At 40.4% G+C, this 18,753-nt stretch overlaps 1 protein-coding gene across 1 annotated transcript in view; it reads right to left on the reverse strand.

The window, feature by feature from the left end:
• LOC100696649 (glutamate receptor ionotropic, NMDA 2C) overlaps nucleotides 1–18,753 on the reverse strand; it is a 60,454-nt gene that overhangs the window by 26,969 nt on the left and 14,732 nt on the right. The window contains exons 4-8 of the mRNA XM_003453417.5: nucleotides 8,693–8,758; nucleotides 6,781–6,969; nucleotides 5,585–5,925; nucleotides 4,869–4,983; nucleotides 268–479 (exon numbers count right to left, since the gene is read on the reverse strand). Coding sequence (XP_003453465.1) covers nucleotides 268–479; nucleotides 4,869–4,983; nucleotides 5,585–5,925; nucleotides 6,781–6,969; nucleotides 8,693–8,758 — 923 coding nt within the window. The remainder of the gene's footprint in view (nucleotides 1–267; nucleotides 480–4,868; nucleotides 4,984–5,584; nucleotides 5,926–6,780; nucleotides 6,970–8,692; nucleotides 8,759–18,753) is intronic.

Below are 18,753 nucleotides of genomic sequence, written 5' to 3' on the forward strand. Positions count from 1 at the left end.
CATTTATTTTGTATTTTATGAATATATGCTGATATATGTTGCCCTCTTTTCACTGGCCAGGACCACTGCTTCAGAGGTTTTGTTGTGAATGCATACTGAAACAACGCCACCAACACTGTGTCGCTGGAATTGCACAGTTTTCATCTATTTAGATCCACAGCACTACATTTCACGAGACACTGCTGTGGTATAAACATCTGTGACCATGTATTTGCTGACATCAATGTATTTATTAAGCTGTGCGTGTGTTTGTGTTGCCATGTGTACCTATCTGTGTAATTGGACTGACGCCTGCAGGGCACAGTGTTGCGGACACAGGTGCCCGTGCCTGGGTCTACATTCTCGACCATGACGAAAGGATGCTCCTCCAGCGTAGCCACGGTCAGGTGACGATCATCAGACACATGCTCCAGGAAGTTGCCATACCGAGGCCAGATAGGGTAGCGAACTTGGAGGACACCCCGGGCATACGTACCCACCTGAGCAAGAAGCGTGAGAGACAAAGATCTCATTGGTATCACATGTGAGTCCCGACCTTGTGTCAACACCTTCTCTCTTCACCTACCCTGCCATTCCTAACTTCACAGTATGAATAATTTTTATAAAAATTTTATAAAGAAAAAATGCATGCGCTGACCTGGAGGAAGAGGATAAGAAGATCAAAGGAGAGTAGGGCTCATTAACACATGCTGAGGAGACTTAAAAGTGTTTGAGAAAGACTTTTACTGGGGAAGAAAAAGCCCTCAGAAACTAAAACAAAGAGTAAACCAACTGTATCGCATTAATAATACAGCCCAGCATGTGCTGCTTTCACTGTGTGTTCATTTTGTTGACTGATTATTCAATTAATAATTTTCCCTTTTTTTTTAACTAATAAACATTTCGAAATGTCACTATTCATAAATGGTAACTGTTCAAGTGATTACTGCTATTTATTTTGCGTGTTTTTTCTGCCTTTTGTGTGTTTAAAAGATTTGCTGCATTTGTAGAGCTGGTGTAAGTAAAGCTCACTGAACTGAAAATAAATGAACAAACTGAGATTCTGACAGATTCGTTAACGAGATTGCTACTGAAAGAAAGGAACAGACTGCGTATTTTAATGTCACGGAAGCCACTTTTGCACCAGAATTGCTGTACAATGTCACATCACGCAATGGATAGTCCCATAGATGTCGGCGCTAAGCTCAACGAAACTCTCCCCATGAGGAGCATGGGAGAGTTTGTCACATCAGCCAACCTAATGAGGCGTGCTGAGCTTGGCCAGCGCTGACTTACTGCATATGAAACTCACTCCCTTACAGATTTAATGAGACCTCTTTTTCATACCAACTCTTGATTCTTTCTTCACCTTAGTCATACTAATGTTTTTCCTTCGTCATACATGGGCGACTTAAGGATCTGTATAAAGGTGCAGCTCGTAAGGCGGTGATTCGTTTCTGCACGCCGTCTGTGAATGACAGAATGGCAGAAATGCCAGTTTTGAAGATCAGTCATTTGAATTTATGAGATCCTCGTGTGTCTGAGCATCTTAAGCAAAAGTACTTTCACTGCCGTTCGGGCACTCACTGGACCAATCATTGAATACTGGGTTAAAATATGGTGTGATGATTGAATGTGCCACACTTTTATCTATCAATCCGGTCAGGTTTTGACAATGAGTAATGCATTTACCTTGCTAAAAAAGAGTCTCTTTGTCAATGCCAAGACAGCACTAGGTAGTAGCAGAGTAGTTTTATGTTTGGAGTTATTTTTTTCTTTGAAAATACATTTTTAAAACACTTCAGTCACCACCCCAATGAAAAGTGGCTTTTTTCTCTCTCTTTTTGGCTGTTTCTGCAGCAAATTCTCTCTTTTTTTTCACACATTTGATTGTCTATGAAAAGTGACAAATAATGACCTCTTTCTGCTGACTTTTGTTAATTCAAAACCACTGCCAAGAACCAAAGAGTCATGATTCTAGGATTCCCTGAGCGAGTGATAACAATGAGTTGTGAATAACAGATCCTTCAATTCTTTGTAACAAAGCCAGAGAAACTTACATTACTCTCCCCTATCCTTAATGCCAACTTTTTGTTTAGTTTTTCAAATTCAGAAAAAAGGCGCTACTAAACAGCAAAATTTCTCCTCGTAGAGCTTCCTGTTTTGCAGTTCCTTCAAAATAAAAGGGTACTTATTGAGCCTGAAAATGAGGTGAACTGTGTTTTAGTTCTTGTATTTAAATTTAGTTACCATTTTGTGGTTATAGAATTTGCCATTTGTGTTTAGCTCCTTGTGTTTTCCTTGTATTGTAGTTTATTATTCTAACCTCCTCTGTGTCACTGGAATCTTGTTCACTGTAATTTTTACAGTGAAATATTTCCTGATTTATCTCTCTGTTAATTATCTTGATTATGTGCACTTGTACCCTGTTCCCCACCTGTTTCCACTTCTCTAATCACCCCTTTGTATATAAATAGTCCCATCTTACCTTTATTGTTTGTGTACCTCACCCGTGCTGTGCTGTGCTGTGCTGTGCTGTGCTGTGCTGTGCTGTGCTGTGCTGTGCTGTGCTGTGCTGTGCTGTGCTGTGCTTCTAATAGAAGTTTCTTTTGGTTTGGCTCTGGATGCCTTGGGTCCTGTGTTTAGTGCCAACTTTCCGCTACCATAACACTCGTTTTTTGTTGGGATAATCTCACTTTAGGTCAGTTAGAGCCAATTTCAGAACAGTGGTGAAGTGTAAAGGCTACACTGCACATAGCTTGTGTTTTTGCTAGTAAGTCATATTAGGTGGCACTTCACCCATACAAATTCACCATACAGTAGTCAGGTTTTCTCAGCATTAGCTGGCTTCACAAAACCTAAAACCCAAGTTGGAGATAATGGATTGCAATTTCCTTTATCAAGCTTCAGGCTCTGTGTGTGCTCATATAAAATGAGGGTGTCCAATGCATCATTTGACTCTTCCTATGCACAAAATGGATCGATGGGGCACAGTCTGTTCCAGTCATACACATTATAAGAGGAAAAGGTGATGGTGCTCTAAAGAATACAAGACTATTGCTGCAAGTGAGATTAATGTTACAGGAAATCATTAATCTGGGGATTTAATCAAAACTTCACAGAGGAGTTAAATAAATATATATTAACGTGAGTTACTGTGTCCGCTCTCTGTGCTGCTGTTTGCTGTTAATGTGACAGCAGCAGTTTACAGCTGCCAAACTAAACTGTATATATTTAAACACTGAAGGTTGTTTGGTGTGTTCAGTTCTGACATTGTCCCATATCTTAATAAAGAAAAATCAATCACCTTAGATTGTCGCCAGATCAAAAAGGTCAATCATTTTATAGATTTAATAGGAATTTTTTTTTTTTTTGATAAATGGCCTATAAATTTAACTGATCAATTTCAGTTGCAAATGCAGCAGTGTGAAAAATATCAGTTTAGGACTAAACGTAAATCCTTTAATTCAAAGTCCTTTAAATTCCCGAGACACTGTGATACCAACAGTTTGCACAACTGTAACAGAGGGGTTAAGCTCTACAGATTGCATATAAAAAACATACTCTTTCAACAAGTATCATACCAACAGGATACTGTAAATGAAACAATATGCAAAATTGTGGCCTCCCAGCCAATTTTAAACTGAAACTCTGAGGAAAACCAGCTCCAGATCAGATTATGTGTTCGCTGTAAGTTACCATGGTGATCTAGCCATGTTAAAACAAAGGAAAGGGGAAGAAAAGAGATCCTCCTTCACGACACTGAAAACTCTAACTTTATATTCGACTTACCTCACTTGCACCCCTCTTGTCTACTCTTTGGGGTTGGGCAAGAAGTCTGTTTTTCTTTTAAACACTGCAGCTCTGTTGTTAATAAAAGTAAAAGGCAGAAAGTAGCAGAGCTGTGTGACAATTCACATCTCCCATGTATATAATTTTATTGATTATCACTGCTTTTTATTTACTGTGAGTCTATAGGCGTAAAATTGATACAAGATAAGACCTGGGAGAGAATCCTGGCAGTGAAAGGGGACAAAATGTCACCCAGCAGCACCCTTCAGATGATGATAAGGAATAACAGCATGTTAAACTGTCAGGCTGTCACAATGAAAAGAGAGAAGCTTGAAAAGAGCAAGTACTCCACGACATGTCGTTATAACGGATGAGATACCTGACACAAAGAGGAGAGGGAGAACAAGCGGTGAGAGATCGGGCTGTAATGAGATGGGATTGAAAAGGAGGGAGAGGATTCGCAAAATTTAGATGCTTGTATGGCATCTTGTCAGATGTCTTGTTATCTGTAACTTGTGTGAACGTCAATACCTGTGCTCGGGGACTAACATGGGGAGGGAGAATATGTGATTTTAGGATCTACAAGCACAGACGATCCTAACCCCACTTCAGCACAATGACATGTCCATGTTCATACACATATACACACACGCACACACCAGCCAGGAGGTGACATTGATAAAGTAGGTTGGTCTTTCCAGGGCAGAAATAAATGAGTTCAACTGTAGCTGTGAGATTACGTTTAGGTCTCTCTGTTCAGTCTCTGTTTTTCAATACACCCTCAGGCTTTGACTGCGTGTGTGCGCTTGTGTGCGTAAAAGGGATTGAAAACACTCCCTAGGCTGCAAGGCATGGTTATGAGGAAACAGAAAGAAGGATCCATCCTCACCAGGAAACAAAGATGCACAATTCTATTGATCTGAAATAATGATGTCAAACTTCAAGTGATGCCTGATGCAGGTGTAAACTATCAGCATTTATCCAGATTTTGAAGGAGAAACAAAATCCCAGATTTAATTTCAAATGCATTTTGTCTTGGCCTGCTCATGGTGTGTTTCTGTGCCAGTGTGTGTAATTCAGTTAAAGCTTCCCAGTACCTTGTCCCAGATTCTGTCCCGGTCCAAAGAAATGATAACCATAGAAGGGTTTGAGAGGAAGCCTTGGTTGTTGAACGACAGATCTCTTCTCTCCCAAGTCACATTCAGCATGTGTCTAATCCCAACAGAAACATAAACAGTATGCAATCAAGGAAGTTTGACTTCTGCTTTCTAGAAATCAAAATATGCATATTCATTCACACGGATGCATGCACATACAATGATCACCTGCTAATTAAATCTAAAGCTCCCCCCGGGAGCTTAATCTAATGTAGGAGACTGGAAGTAGCTCATTAGTCGATGATAGCGGCAGGTGATTGGTCTGACAGCCGAGTGTTCCCACTGAGTGATTTCACTGTCTCTTAATACATTAATCCATGACAGACTAGACTGTTTATAATGAATCCAAATTAATTAGCATTTGAGACCACATGCTAAAGAGGCGCTATACTCGGTCCGTGACGTATGCTCACAAATTTCAATGAATAAAAAAACTGTTAATCACTCTACAAGTAAAATGAGTTAAAAGTTATAAAGATTCCAGGCAATACTAATGGAAAAGTCATACAGACGGGCTTAAACATGAATCATCAGCAGATTAAATTTTGCTTATTAAAATCTGCAATCACAAAAAAAAGATTACTATGATACATATTGAAGCTTTTGGGAACATAACGAAAACAAGTAACACCATCACCTGCATAGTGTTGCTTCACCTGAACAGAGTGTAGTTGTCTGAGTGTTTAGCCGGCTTGTTGCAGTCACCGTGTCCCTCGGGGATAAAACCATATTGCCGCTTGAAACTCTCTGCCCCTTTGGCTACGATGGCGACACCCTCCCTCACTCTCTGCCGCAAGCTTTTCCTCCACTGGTCGGTAATCACACCGATTACACCTATAGGGAAGCTGGCAGGTGGAGAGCTGTCAGGGTTGCCCACGGCCAGACTGGGGAGGATCCAGATGTAGCCTGGCCCCAGCAGACCCACCTCAGCGGCATTTTTAAAAAGGTACTGCGCCTCTTCGTGTGAGCAGTACGCCAGCAGAACCTGGGAGTCCAACTGCAGATGGACAATAAATCAGAATATCCTGAGCACGCTGCACTACTAAGTCATCAGAAGCAGCTAACTTGGATAACAGAGGTTTACTAAGTTATCATAAACCGCAAGAAAACGGAACTTAAAACCGATTCTCACATAGGGTTTTACTTCTGTCTCTATGTGATATTCATACAACAAAAGAAGCAGCGCTCATTAAAGAGGAAAGCTCAAGGTGTCCATGAGATGCCTTGTCTCCCCAGCTGCTGCAATATTGAACACCTAAAGCTAACTTCCCTGTTTTAAGCAATATTACGGTCTGCATATGGAGGCAGGAGGGATGCCTGTGGCATAATTTCCAAGTCTGCCACCGGAACACAGTTTGTTTCCCATTTGGGAGGTTTGTGTTTTGCTTTGTTCTCGCAGGCTGATTACTTTCCTTTTCACTCATTTTGTACTTTTCACTTTTTGCTCACTATTTGGTCAGTTCTGGGCACTGAAAACTACTCCAAAAACATAGTGCTTTGTGTTAAATTACACATTAATGTTAAAAAGATTAGCGCTGCAACTTGAAACATTAGGCTTCAGGGAACCCACCCTGAACAAGTGCCATTACTTCGAACAGAGACAAAATGTCAAAGCTGTCTGCCAACAGACAAAGCTAATAACATTTTAGTCTATCTCTGTGTGAAAGCCTTACAACAGATTGGCGACCTGGCCAGGGTTTACCCCATCTCATGTTAAATTTCCTAAAATTGCTACTTGCTTCCTGCCCCTGCGTTTCATGCATATTGCCCATTAAAACAGGAAAACAATAGCGTGTGATTCAGTGTCCCAGATAATATTAATTCCTTAACATTACAAAGTGACTTATCGTACCTGCTGCAGCATGCGTTTGAGCTTCATGTCATTTGCTCCAACGGACATTTCCAGAGACATGATATCCTGCACATTCCACAAGAAGTAAGAAGTATCTGTGTAGGACTGAACTATATCCACAAAGGTGTCGTAGCCCGGCATTAGGCTGGTGATCACCGCAAATTCACCCCAGTCATATTCCTCCATCATCTGAAACAGACACATGCAGAATTATCAATAACCGCTGCAAGAAAAAATATTGTCACATCCGATAAGGTGCAGTAAGAGTAAATAAGTAGTAAAAGTAAACAGTAAACCCTAACTTAGACAAATATATTATGTTTTGATGAGTAGATTAATATATCTACTGTCCTAATATCCACTCCTGGAATTCCGTTCTGCTATTATGGGTCATCAATGTCTGAATTTTGCATCTCAAAAAAATCATATTAAGTTCTTCCAAATGATCTCTCCTCATTGAGCTACCAATCACAAGGGGAAAAAAGGTACAGTTAGTGAGTGGGCCTTGAAGCTGTTGCTAGGTGAAATAGGTCACAAAGAGGTTGCTGCTTTAGTTGCTAGCAGATTGCAGCAGTCAGTTGTAATTTGCATAAAAATGCCGACATGTCTGAAAACGCTTTCGGAAGGCTAAAGGTTAGTGAAATTTGCTGCAGCCAGCACGTTTCCAAAAACACAACTTTTGCTCTGTAGACAAACATTCTCCGTTTCTGGTTTTTCATGTTTCAGTCTCAGTATTGTTTGGAGAGTGCCTTATAAGTGTCTGCAAACATGATCTATGCATGCTATGTGCAACTGCTGCAAGTTGCAAGTGACCAAAGCGATCACAAGGAGGCTTTTGCTTTTACCCTCAGCAACTACTGGTTTCCAGGGCTAAAGATTTCCCAAAGTGTCATGGTGCTGTTTTTTGGACTAAGGTTTTTCTGTTGTGAACTCTGAATTCTTCTTCTTGTTGTTTAACATTATGTTGGTTTTCAGAAATGTGGCAACAAGAATGAACAAACTAAGTATCTTGATTCCTAGATGTTTCAGTTTCTGGTTCTTTCTGTGTTTTCCTTTGATAGTCTGTTTTCACCAGTGCTTTTTGTTGAGTTCTTCTTCACTTGTCTCTTCATCTCTTATTTGTTCCCTCTGTGTTCCGCACTTGTTTCCCCTGGGCTCATTACCTCAGTCTCCTTGTTTGTGTATTCACTTCACATTGCTCTATGCTTCCCTGTGATTTTGCCTGTGTCACCTGCTGTTTCCATTCCCTATGAAATTATTCCTTGTGGCTAAAACTTTAGTTTACTAACATTTTGATTAAACAACTAAGACAAAGTGTTAACTAGTAAGCTTCAGAGGTGCAGAAAGGTTGTCATCTGACTTCTGGGTGTACAGAAGTCTATGGTAAAACGGCCCTCAGATGCCTGCTCTGTAACCTCAGTAAACACACGACTTTAAGGTCAGCTAGTGAAAATAAGGTCTACAGGTTTCGAAACACCACGATGGCAGCAACCGCAATACTTAGCTTAAAGCCTCACAATAGCACTTCACAGAAAAATGCATGAAGTTGCATTGGTTATGTCCAAGTAATTTGAATACTGTCTGTATTGAGTTGCTTTTGGTTTTGTCATGATTGTACTGCAGAAGTGAATCCTCTCTTTGTTTAGAAATGTATTGAGCTTAACTTTGGGTTTGACATCAAGACAGTAATGACAAGATCAATCAAAAAATATACCTGCCAATTGTAAAATAAACGTCTGCTGACTGCCAAGTGCAGATTGTATTGGTTTACGGAAACTCCAAATTTCAAATTGGGGATCTGCAATTGACTTGTCAGCCTCATCCCTCTTAAGATTTAATGAACTAGGACTTTCTTTCCCCAAAACTGAAAAAATTAAGTTTTTGCCAGCTTTAACATAATGCATGTCCATACCTTGAATATGCAGTTGACCTGCTGCTCCAGGGAGACTCCCATCTGCAAGAAAGAGGATCCTTCAGCCTGCAATGAAAAAGAGTGCTTCATTCAATGCTTCTGGTTGTCATGGTTCTGAAGGTGGATGATGCAACAGCAGCTCAGAGCAGACTTCTTTAGCGGGGCCCATGCTTGCTGTCACAGAGGTTTAAAAAAGTGTTGAGATCGAGTACCCGACGGGTTTCATTTCATTTGTGTTGTGAAATATTTTCACCCATGGAGAAAACTAAAATATTCTGAGTAAATCAGCACACGAAAAATCCTGGTACAGTGTTGAACCTGTCACAACAGAAGCCAAACTGACAAGATATTCACACGAACTCGCTCGCCTGTCCTCATTTTAGCAACATTTTTAACATTTTTACAGCTGCAGAACAGTCTATTTAAATAATTAGTTCCCTTGTTCAGCTATAAAATGGTCAATGTTAAAAGTCACCATGGAACAGTCTTACATTACCAATTAATTAAGAGCCAATAAAGACAAAGACAGGACTACATTTTAAGCGGGTGATGCACGGGTGATTGCATTTGAATTAAAAGATCTTTAGAGATTTCAGCAGTGTCTTTAAAAACCTTAATTGGGCAGTTTAAAATGTGACCAGTAGCACACCTTTATAGTTTTACACATATGGCAGCAACTAGTTAGCAATAGTTCCTTAACACCAGATAGCTGTCAAATATACCTGCACCCTATAGGAATAAATGTTCTATAAGGAAAAATGCTTTTATTTTTTCCAGGGCTTTGATTCCCCAAATTGGCTCTCAATGTCTCTGAAGTGGAAATATTCAGTCCTGCTGCTCTCTTTATGTTTTAGGTGTTAGCATACATTTTCACACCTAACTCTAGTTTACCTCCAAATGAACAAAATCCCTCTTAGCAGTGCACTCATACACAGAGTAAGCACTGGCTGCACTTTGATTCAAACAGCCAAACCAGACAAGAGTTAGCCAAAAATTTCCAGTCTGGACACTGTGCCCCTATCTTTTTTTAGAGCCGCGTCTGTGATAGTTAAAAGAAGTTGGAGATCTAAGGGGCCTAATGGTGCTGCAGGGCATAAGCAGACCTGTGATGTAAGCAGGTGCAAGAATATGCAGGGTCTTGACATAAGTAGTGATATGTTTTAATTTAATAATGGGTGGAGATGGGGGGTTGGTGCAGGAAAACGCAGATCAGGGCAATATTGTCTTTTTAAAATATATGCATGGTATAGTACATGTATGCACATTTGCTAAGTGAAAATGCAACATTGGGAAGCCTCAAAATCTAACGCACGAGAGAAGAAGGCAAACAGAGTGGATGAGAAAGAGAAGAGCTACTGTTAAACCGTCAAGTGCCATTAGGGACCAGGTCTCAGATCTTTTCAGTCTGTTCTCGTCTCAGAGGTGACTAACTGTCATCGCTCCTTCCTGTTGCTTTCCCTCTCTCACAGCTCAGAGCCTCTGCAAAGCCCAAGAGAGTTCTGCAGCCTGAGGAATACCACAGGAGTATCACAGCCAGACTCTCTTTCACTCAATTTCTACCAGTTTTATCTCTGTCTGTGCTTGTTTGAAACTCACCTCTATCCAGAGTTGAAATGCTACCAGACCACGGACTGGGCTAGGCATCAAAATAGCTATAAAAATAGCAATACTGAGGCTGTCAGTGAATGAATAAAAAATGGCTGTGGATTGGCAGTCCTGGTTAGCCATAGTGCCCCACTTCAGCTAGTATGTCTATGCAGCGGTGAGGTGCATCATTAGAAGAGAAAAATACAATTAGTTGTGTCTGAGCTATTAAACAAGTTAATAACACGATGACCTCCTCGGTCAAGTTGGTGCTTCATCACTATTCGGTTTGTCACATCAGAATCAAACATGTTTGAAGACATTCACTTTCTCCTCCATAGTGAAATCAAATGAGAATTACAACAAAATCCTCTTCTCGACTAACTCTCACAGTGACACACCCACACAAAGAGACAGAGTTCACCCTCCCTCTTTTCATCCTCCACTTCCCAGCCGTCTTGTTCTCACCACCTTGGCAGTGCGGCTGTCACACACAAGCGTAATTAGCAGTCCTACTGCAGCAGCGTATGGTAATATGACAGGGAGACTGTGGACATGGTGGCTGCTTACACACTCCTCTCCTCCCACGGGGAGAACTTTGTACAGTACCGTCCCTCAGTGGAGTGACTGGTGTCAGTCAAGCACACATAGATGCTCATTCACATATGGACACAAATGTATTACACAGTAATACCCAGACAGGTCTGCTAGATTTACCATTTTAATTGCTTAGCAAAGCCCCCTACTACAAATCACAGCCAAAATTAATTAATGCATTAATGCATCTGTTGGCCACAGTTAGTTCACAAATTACATCAATATGTATAAAAATAACAATATTCTCAGCTTGTATTTGCACTCACAAGGCACTTTATTAGGTGCACCTGTTCAACTGCCCATTGAAGCAAACATCTAATCAGCCAATCACATAGCAGAGACTCGAGACATGGTCAAGACCATCTGCAGAAATTGAAATGGGGGAAGAAATGGGATTTAACTGACTTTGAACATGGCCTGGTTCCTGGTGTCCCATAGGCTGGCCTTTTAGAAACTGCTGGTCTGTTGGGATTTTCCGACACAAACATTTTTAGGCTTTACAGAGACTGGTCCAAAAAAGGAGAAAATATCCAGCAAAGGCAGACTACTTTGAGCTGATAGGAAGACAACAGTACCTCAAATAACCACGCATTACAATCAAGGTATGCAGAAGAGCGTCGCTGAATGCACAACAGCTCAAACCATGAAGCAGCAGAAGACCACTTCTGTCAACTAAAGAAAAAAACAGGAAACTGAGGCTGCAATTCACATACCTCACCAAAATTGCACAACCCAGTCCACCGAAGGAACTGAAGGTGAATCTAGTAAAGTGGCCGGTGAGTGTATAGTGCAAAGCTTAACAAAAATGAGACATGAAAGCCAGCTCTCCCCTCAAAATCTATATTTTTTAAAAACTACAGTGAAAATAAAGGCACTTTTCTGGAGGTACACCAAATGTGTAATATACTGAATGTGACAGTTTAACAGGAAAACCCAATAAAGGTGTTTCTGTAAATGGTTTGCTGTCAAACACCATCTTCAAACCCTAGCTAGATTATAAAATATGATTCTCATCCACCCTTTCAAACAGCAATAACAGCATGCCCGTGATAAAAAGGTCCTTGCGTGTTAGCAGGAGCAACATGGGCTTATATGTCTAGCCCAAGGACACTTACGTTGGCACATGGAGAGGCCTGGATTTAACCACTAACCCTGCAATTAGTGAGCAACCTGCTCCACACAATCCAATGATTCTCCAAGTCTCTGCAGTGTCACTGGGGGTATGAGAGATTCCCTCTTTTGGTGTTTTGATGATGCAGTAGTGATAAAATGTGCTTTCTAACATGTTGACTCCAAAGACAATGGCATATAATTTACATTATTTCTGAAAATCCGAGTAGATTTTCAGAAATCTACTCAGATTTTCAGCACGATTTTCAGAAATCGTGCTTATGAAAGGACAAACGGGTATAAATCATGCCAGTAACCTGCAAAGGTTTTGCATTTTTTGTTTAATTTTTCATTCCATAAAAAATTAGTTCCCACCTGACCCCCTGAATTTATGATACATACCACAGTACTTTTGCTCGAATTTGGTTAAAAAATGTGGCAAAATGTAAGACCCTCTTGTCTGGGTGTAATGTTTTGACAAAGCGTAAATGTGTTTTTTAACCATGATCATTTCAGTCTACACCTTTGGGACTTCTTACAATGAAAGTTTTCCTTGTTAAAGGTAAAAATTGATGTATCTTTATAAATATACTAAGGCCGACGTACAAACAAAAAAAGGAAAGAAAGGAGGCTGTCGTCAAATTTTTTTTTCATTAAGTTATCCGACATTAAAGCCACCATAATCACAGATATATTTTTGAAGACATGGTCTTGGTGACAGCTTCTCTCTTGAAAGGGACTATATCTTCAAAAGAAATTATCTCAGGCAGTATTTCAAAAGTAGTTGTGATGACTTGAGCATCAGAGACAGAATCAGATTATCTTTTGGTGCATTGGGGTTGGCGAAAGAAATCAAGCACCGTTAACACAATCGATGGAAGTTGATGGAAATGTTTTTAGGGGACTTACTTGTCCTTTATATAGTGACATTAATACTTTTCCTGACATCATGAAGAGATAAAACTACTGAAATACTTTTATTACTAGTCTGACCGACTGCCTTTTAGAAATTATTGGGTCATACTCGTTAAATTTGGCCATTAATGTGATTTCATTCCCAGCAATGGAAAACCGTATCCAGCGTGAATGCAGCAGCTCTGCGCTTCTCGTGACCTGTTTATGGAGTGCTGTGGTTTCTGGATCATGAGGCCGAGGGAGAGCCAGAAGGGAGGCGGTGGAGAGAGGAAACAGAGGTGCAGAAGGACAGACAGAGAAAGCAGGTCAGTCTGGCAGCAGAAACAAACCCCTAAAAAAGAAACGTACACTGTGATCCAGTAACAGTTGTCTGGCTCATATCATCACTTTGAACCAAAATCACGACCAGCGTGTGACCTTAGACTGCAGCCAGTCCTCAGATGGTAACCCTTGAATATAATCTTCCACTGACAGCCTCAAATTGTAATAGATGATCTTATATGCTCGAATGCTCGAACTCAACGCTTTCTTTGCTTCAAAAATCCATCATGTTCACAGTTAAAAGGCACTTTTGTCCGTGTTTACTGGCATCCACATAAAGCTGTCAGCTTTTCTTTTTTTTTTTAAAATTCCAGACCGTATCATCGCCTGCCAGCGCAGTCGCTCATTATTTGATGTTTGTAACTGTAACAAACAAAAGCTTGTTTGTGAGTGATCAAACATTTATGGCGCAAAACAGAGAGATTTAATAGTGCTTCACGAGAGCAGATAAGAGCTGTCATCTGTAGTTAATTAATTCCTCCTTTCCCAAAATGTTTCACGGCGGCTATTAAAATAATTTACTATCCTCTGTCATTATTTTAAGAGCGAACTCAACCCAATTTACAGACGCAATGATGCTCTTTATATTTATGTCAAGTGAAAACTATTTGTTTTGTTTTTTTCAGAAAGACATTTTTTGAGATGAGGTGAGGTGATAGAAAAACTATCACGTCATTGCTATTATGTCCACTTTGCTGTGGACGTAATATGTCCCTATGCCTCATGTTTTTACATGTCTTTTCTTTGTATAAAGTATTTGCCTTTTGTTTGCTTCCTGGATCAATTTAAAGGTTCTGAAAATTACGTGAATCATATATTTTGCCTACACATTAGCCAGACTCTAACCCATTATCACCCATAGTGGATTTTGAACTGACTTGTTATCGCGTGCTCTCTACTATCATCGTTCCAGTGTCAAGACACTTGGAGAATTAATGGTAAAGTAAATTACATTATGGGGATTTAATAATATTAAAGTAATGTTAGGGATGTCATGATACCAGAAATAGTAGATAAGAGAATTAGTAGTCACTGTCAATACCAGTAGAATTACACAATTTTCAATAGCGAATTTGATACCATGGTAAAATAAGTAAGTTCAGTTACTAATATGCTAGTGGCAGACCATTTTCTTGAAATTTTAATTATATTTTGTTGACAGGACTCGCTGAGAAACCCAGTTCTTTATGGCTTTCTTATCAACGAGTTGGGGTGGCGCTATCGTGGCTCACTGGTTACAATCTTCCACTGGGGATTTTGCTATGGTTATGTCTAGTATTTCTTGTGAATGCAGTGATGACAGATGAGAACACTTCCAGGTGATTTAAAAAAAAAAGTACAGTTGTGTTTTTAGAATTTTGGTATTGAAACGTATCAAGTATAAAAATTACTGATTCTGGTGACATACCTTCTGCAAATTGGGAAGGAAATTGGGGAGTTATAAGTAAATACTCCCCTGGTGCCTGCATGTGGCTGCTGGGGTGGTGGAGGGATTGAAATAGCAGGTAGTGATGTGGAGCAGCAGAGAGAGGGATGGGACATTTTGCAGCTTTAATTCACCACCAAATTGGGAGAGTCAGGCATGTTACGTGTCTATGACATAATGCAGCTTGAGCGGGCTGACCTAGCTAGCAGGCTTCGCTTTATTATAGACAACAGTGTGGACAGGCATTGAGCCCTGACCTCAACCCTATCCAGCACTTCTATGATGTACTAGAACATCAGCTGAGAGCCAGACCCCAACACTGCTGGTGGCATGCAGTGCCCCTCACCGAAGCTCAAAGCATTCAGCTGCTTGCGGCTCCAGAGCAACACGGGGCCCCTGAGGGCTGAGAGATCGTACAAAGTTTGCCACTAACACTCTGAGCCCTACAGTGGCCCTCAGAGGTCAAACGGATTGCAACTTAAAAAACCAGCAAATAGAAAAATGTTGTTCATGTGTTTTATTAAACTTGCATTGTGTTTTGTGTGCTTTTGCAGTATTTTTCTATTTACTGGTGTTTTCTTCAGTTGCAGTGACGTTTAGAGCCACCATAGAGCCCCACCTAAATCCATATGGGAATATGTGTGAAAGAATATAGACGCTAGTACAGTGTTAACAATATAACCACTCAACTTGGCCTTAGGCATTGTTGCTGAACTGAAGATGGTCTCTGCCATTTGTAGAGTAATGTTTTGCCCCTTTTTCTGTAGGACACCAGTAACTGAGTGATTTGGAGAATTACATTTTTATGAAGTCTTTTTTTAGTTAACATTAAAGTTGCATTTGAGCTAAATGCCAAGGTTTGACAGAACTTAGTAACAAATTTCTTTGCATCTAAATTTTATAAGTTACTAAGAAATATCCGTGTAAATTATAGTGTATACATTATTTTTACATTACTTTTATTGTCTTTTCTGTATCTGTAGTGCAGTCCCCAGCACATAAGTTTGTATCCTTTGTACTGGAACTATTACAGTTCTATCAAAAAGATGTAAAAAGTAGAGCTATATTGTGAATCTGTGCCCAAGAACAACATTCAAAAGTTGAATTTGTGCTCAAATATAATTTAAAGGTATTAATATGTTACTGGTATAAGAATCTTATACAGTGTCTCTTTGTTATCTTTTCTCAGAATCATTAAATTTATAACACCAGCAGCAAAAGAGAAGGATAGGGTGCCCCCTCCAAATGATTGATTATACTGTATGTGCACTGTAAGGATTCCAAATTACCTGATATGCTGCTTTTTTGTCATTTTCTGTTAAGCCCCCCAAAAAAATCCCTTACATTTATTTTATTTATTTATTTAGTTATTTAGTTATGTATTTATTTATAACACAGTGACGGTGAACTCTGGTTGGGGGACTCCCCTGTGAATTTTTGCCTTGGGCCCCAACAGACTCTCCTGGCGTCAGCAACACTGATGCCAATTGGAGCAAACCTCTGCAGCCAGGCTTCAAAATGTTATCTAAATCCTCAAAACAGTTAATCTCCTGATCTGCTAATTAATTAACCTATACGATTAATAGTTATTTTATGAAGCCGATTCATTGTTTAGAGTGTAATAATCAATACAGAATGCTTTTACATGGACATCACCATTCCGGTAATCATCCCGTGTCGTTGTTGCACAGGGTCATTTCAGAAACATGGACAAACTTTCAGAGTATAGCTGGAGAAACCAGATTACTGTTGCATATACATTTGCAGCTAACACACAACTATTATGTAGTGGCAGTGTTAGGTGTAACACATGCTGTAATCACATTACATTTTTAGTAACATTGTAATGTAACACGCTACTGAACTAAATTTAGTAATTACATATCAGTTGATCAGTTATCAGCACGGCCGATAGAAAGAGAAAAAAAAGTCAGGCATTTTTTGCAGCTATTGAGGATTGGAGATACTAACATTACTTTTATTTCTATTGCCCAAAAAGATCAGAGCGTTATACTAAAGTGCAAACTGCATCCAGAACAGAAACAACTGCATTATAAGGCTAACACATTGACTCTTTATAGCCATCTGCACAGACAGGATGCTAATGCAAAGCTAGCTGAGAGCCCAAAGTCATTATAAAGCTGAGTGCACGCCGACCCCGGCCCAGCAGCCAGACCCTGAACTTCTCTTTGGGCTAGTTTTCATCTTTGCTTTTTTTTGATGCCCTTGGGCTCATACACCCAACCCTATGTTTTGGGGTATTCATAACCATATTTTGATAAAACACCCTTAACAAAGCCCATGTTTAACACTTGGATTGTCTGATATTTTGGTGTTGTCTGCATACTTTTGGCCATGTGACGTTTCTGAAAACATAAAACCCATCAACTCTGAAGATGCATCTTTTCCTCAGACTGAATACAATTATTATCGCAATCACTGCCATCATAATTAGAATATTCATATATCAGATTAGAATTTTATTCCAACTGAATTAAAGTTTTTTTGTTATTAAAGTTTCTTGTTGTTCCCCCTGCAGCCTCGTTGGCACCGTGCTCCTGCCCCCCATCCTCATGTCCTCTCTCCTCTCTGTCGCCTCCTGCTCCACTGCTCCCACGACTCGACATCTGGAAGTAGCACCCTCTAATGATCACCCAGCACACTGCAGTGACTGACAACCAGCCAACCAAGAACACACAAACAGAAAAAGCGCTCAATCTCTGATTTCTAACTCCTCCGAGAGACACGTCACTACATTTTTTTTCCCTCCTTCCCTCGCAGGCCCTATTGAACAGCCTTTATGCTGTTTTTCAGCGCTTCCTTAAGCTTTAATTTCCTCTTCTTCGCTTTCGCTTGATGTATGTGCCGTCTGACAAAAGACACACTTCCTCTCCAGCCTTCAATCTTTTCATCTTTGTCTCATTCCCTCCTTCCTTGTTGTTCACCATAGAAAGATCACTGAGACAGGAACCATAAATAGGCGGCTCGGGCGGCTGCTGCTTCTTTTTAAACCCACTATCAAAGATATTCATCATCATCAGGCCTATTGATAATCAAGCACTATTGAGCTCTTTTATCCCTTAACAGAATCATGCACTCACGGGCATGTCTTTCTCCATCCAGCCCACCTGTCCCATTGTACCAGACACCTCTGACAAGCTTCTTTTTTTTTCTTACTGACAACAAAGGAGCATATAAGAGAGAGAGCGACTGAAGAGGAGTGTGAGGATAAGGGTAAAATAATGCCTTCGACATGCAGGCCACAGGAAAATGCTTTTCTCTTTGCGCTCTACAGAGAACCACCACTCAACACTTTGGGCTTCTCAGAAGCAACGTCACACCTGCTTGTTTGTGTTTTCTCGCTGTCAAGTTGACAGGTTTTGTGATTGGCTCTGCAAATTACCAACCAGAGACCGGTGATCGATGATGAAATTTGACAAAAATATTCTGGAGGCAGCAGAAGAACTGTGTGACATGTGTGTTAAAAGCAGATCTGGGGTAAATGGCTTGGAGAAGTTTTCTGAGGGACAGAAAAAACTGAGGGAAAAGATGAGTGAATGGTTTGGATTCGGGGATAAATGGTGAGCGCTACAGGGTGCTTCAGCCTCCTGAAGGGTCTAATTAACAGTTTAATGCTGTCCTAGAGCTCCAAGTGAGCAAAAAGGAGCACAGGCCTCTGGCTTACTTCAAGCCACAGTCTTAATAGACTCTGCCAGCATGCGCAAAAAAAAAGCAGATTCAGGGAGTGAAGGTGATGGAGAAAAAGAAGAAAGCAGTGAAGGTGTAGAGAGACCAAAGCAAAATATGAAATGCATGGGGGAAAGAGACAGGGTTAGAAGTGAACTAACCAACAGGGGGGGGGGAAGGAAGAGAGAGAATTATGGAAACAAGGAGGACTATTTCACTCACAAAAGAGACTCAACTATGAGACAGTAAAACACTGCCTTTGGGCACCTGTCAGCCAAGCTTCATCGAGGCATCTTTCTCTTCTGTCTGTCTCTTACTCACTCGCTCTGCCATCAAAATACAGCAAATCAATCACTCTCCTGCAGTTACAACTCCTCCTGTTTAATGCCTATCTATGACGAGACATCTGCAGATACCTTTT

The sequence above is a fragment of the Oreochromis niloticus genome, linkage group LG8 (assembly GCF_001858045.2).
Source record: "Oreochromis niloticus isolate F11D_XX linkage group LG8, O_niloticus_UMD_NMBU, whole genome shotgun sequence".
Lineage (NCBI taxonomy): Eukaryota > Metazoa > Chordata > Actinopteri > Cichliformes > Cichlidae > Oreochromis > Oreochromis niloticus.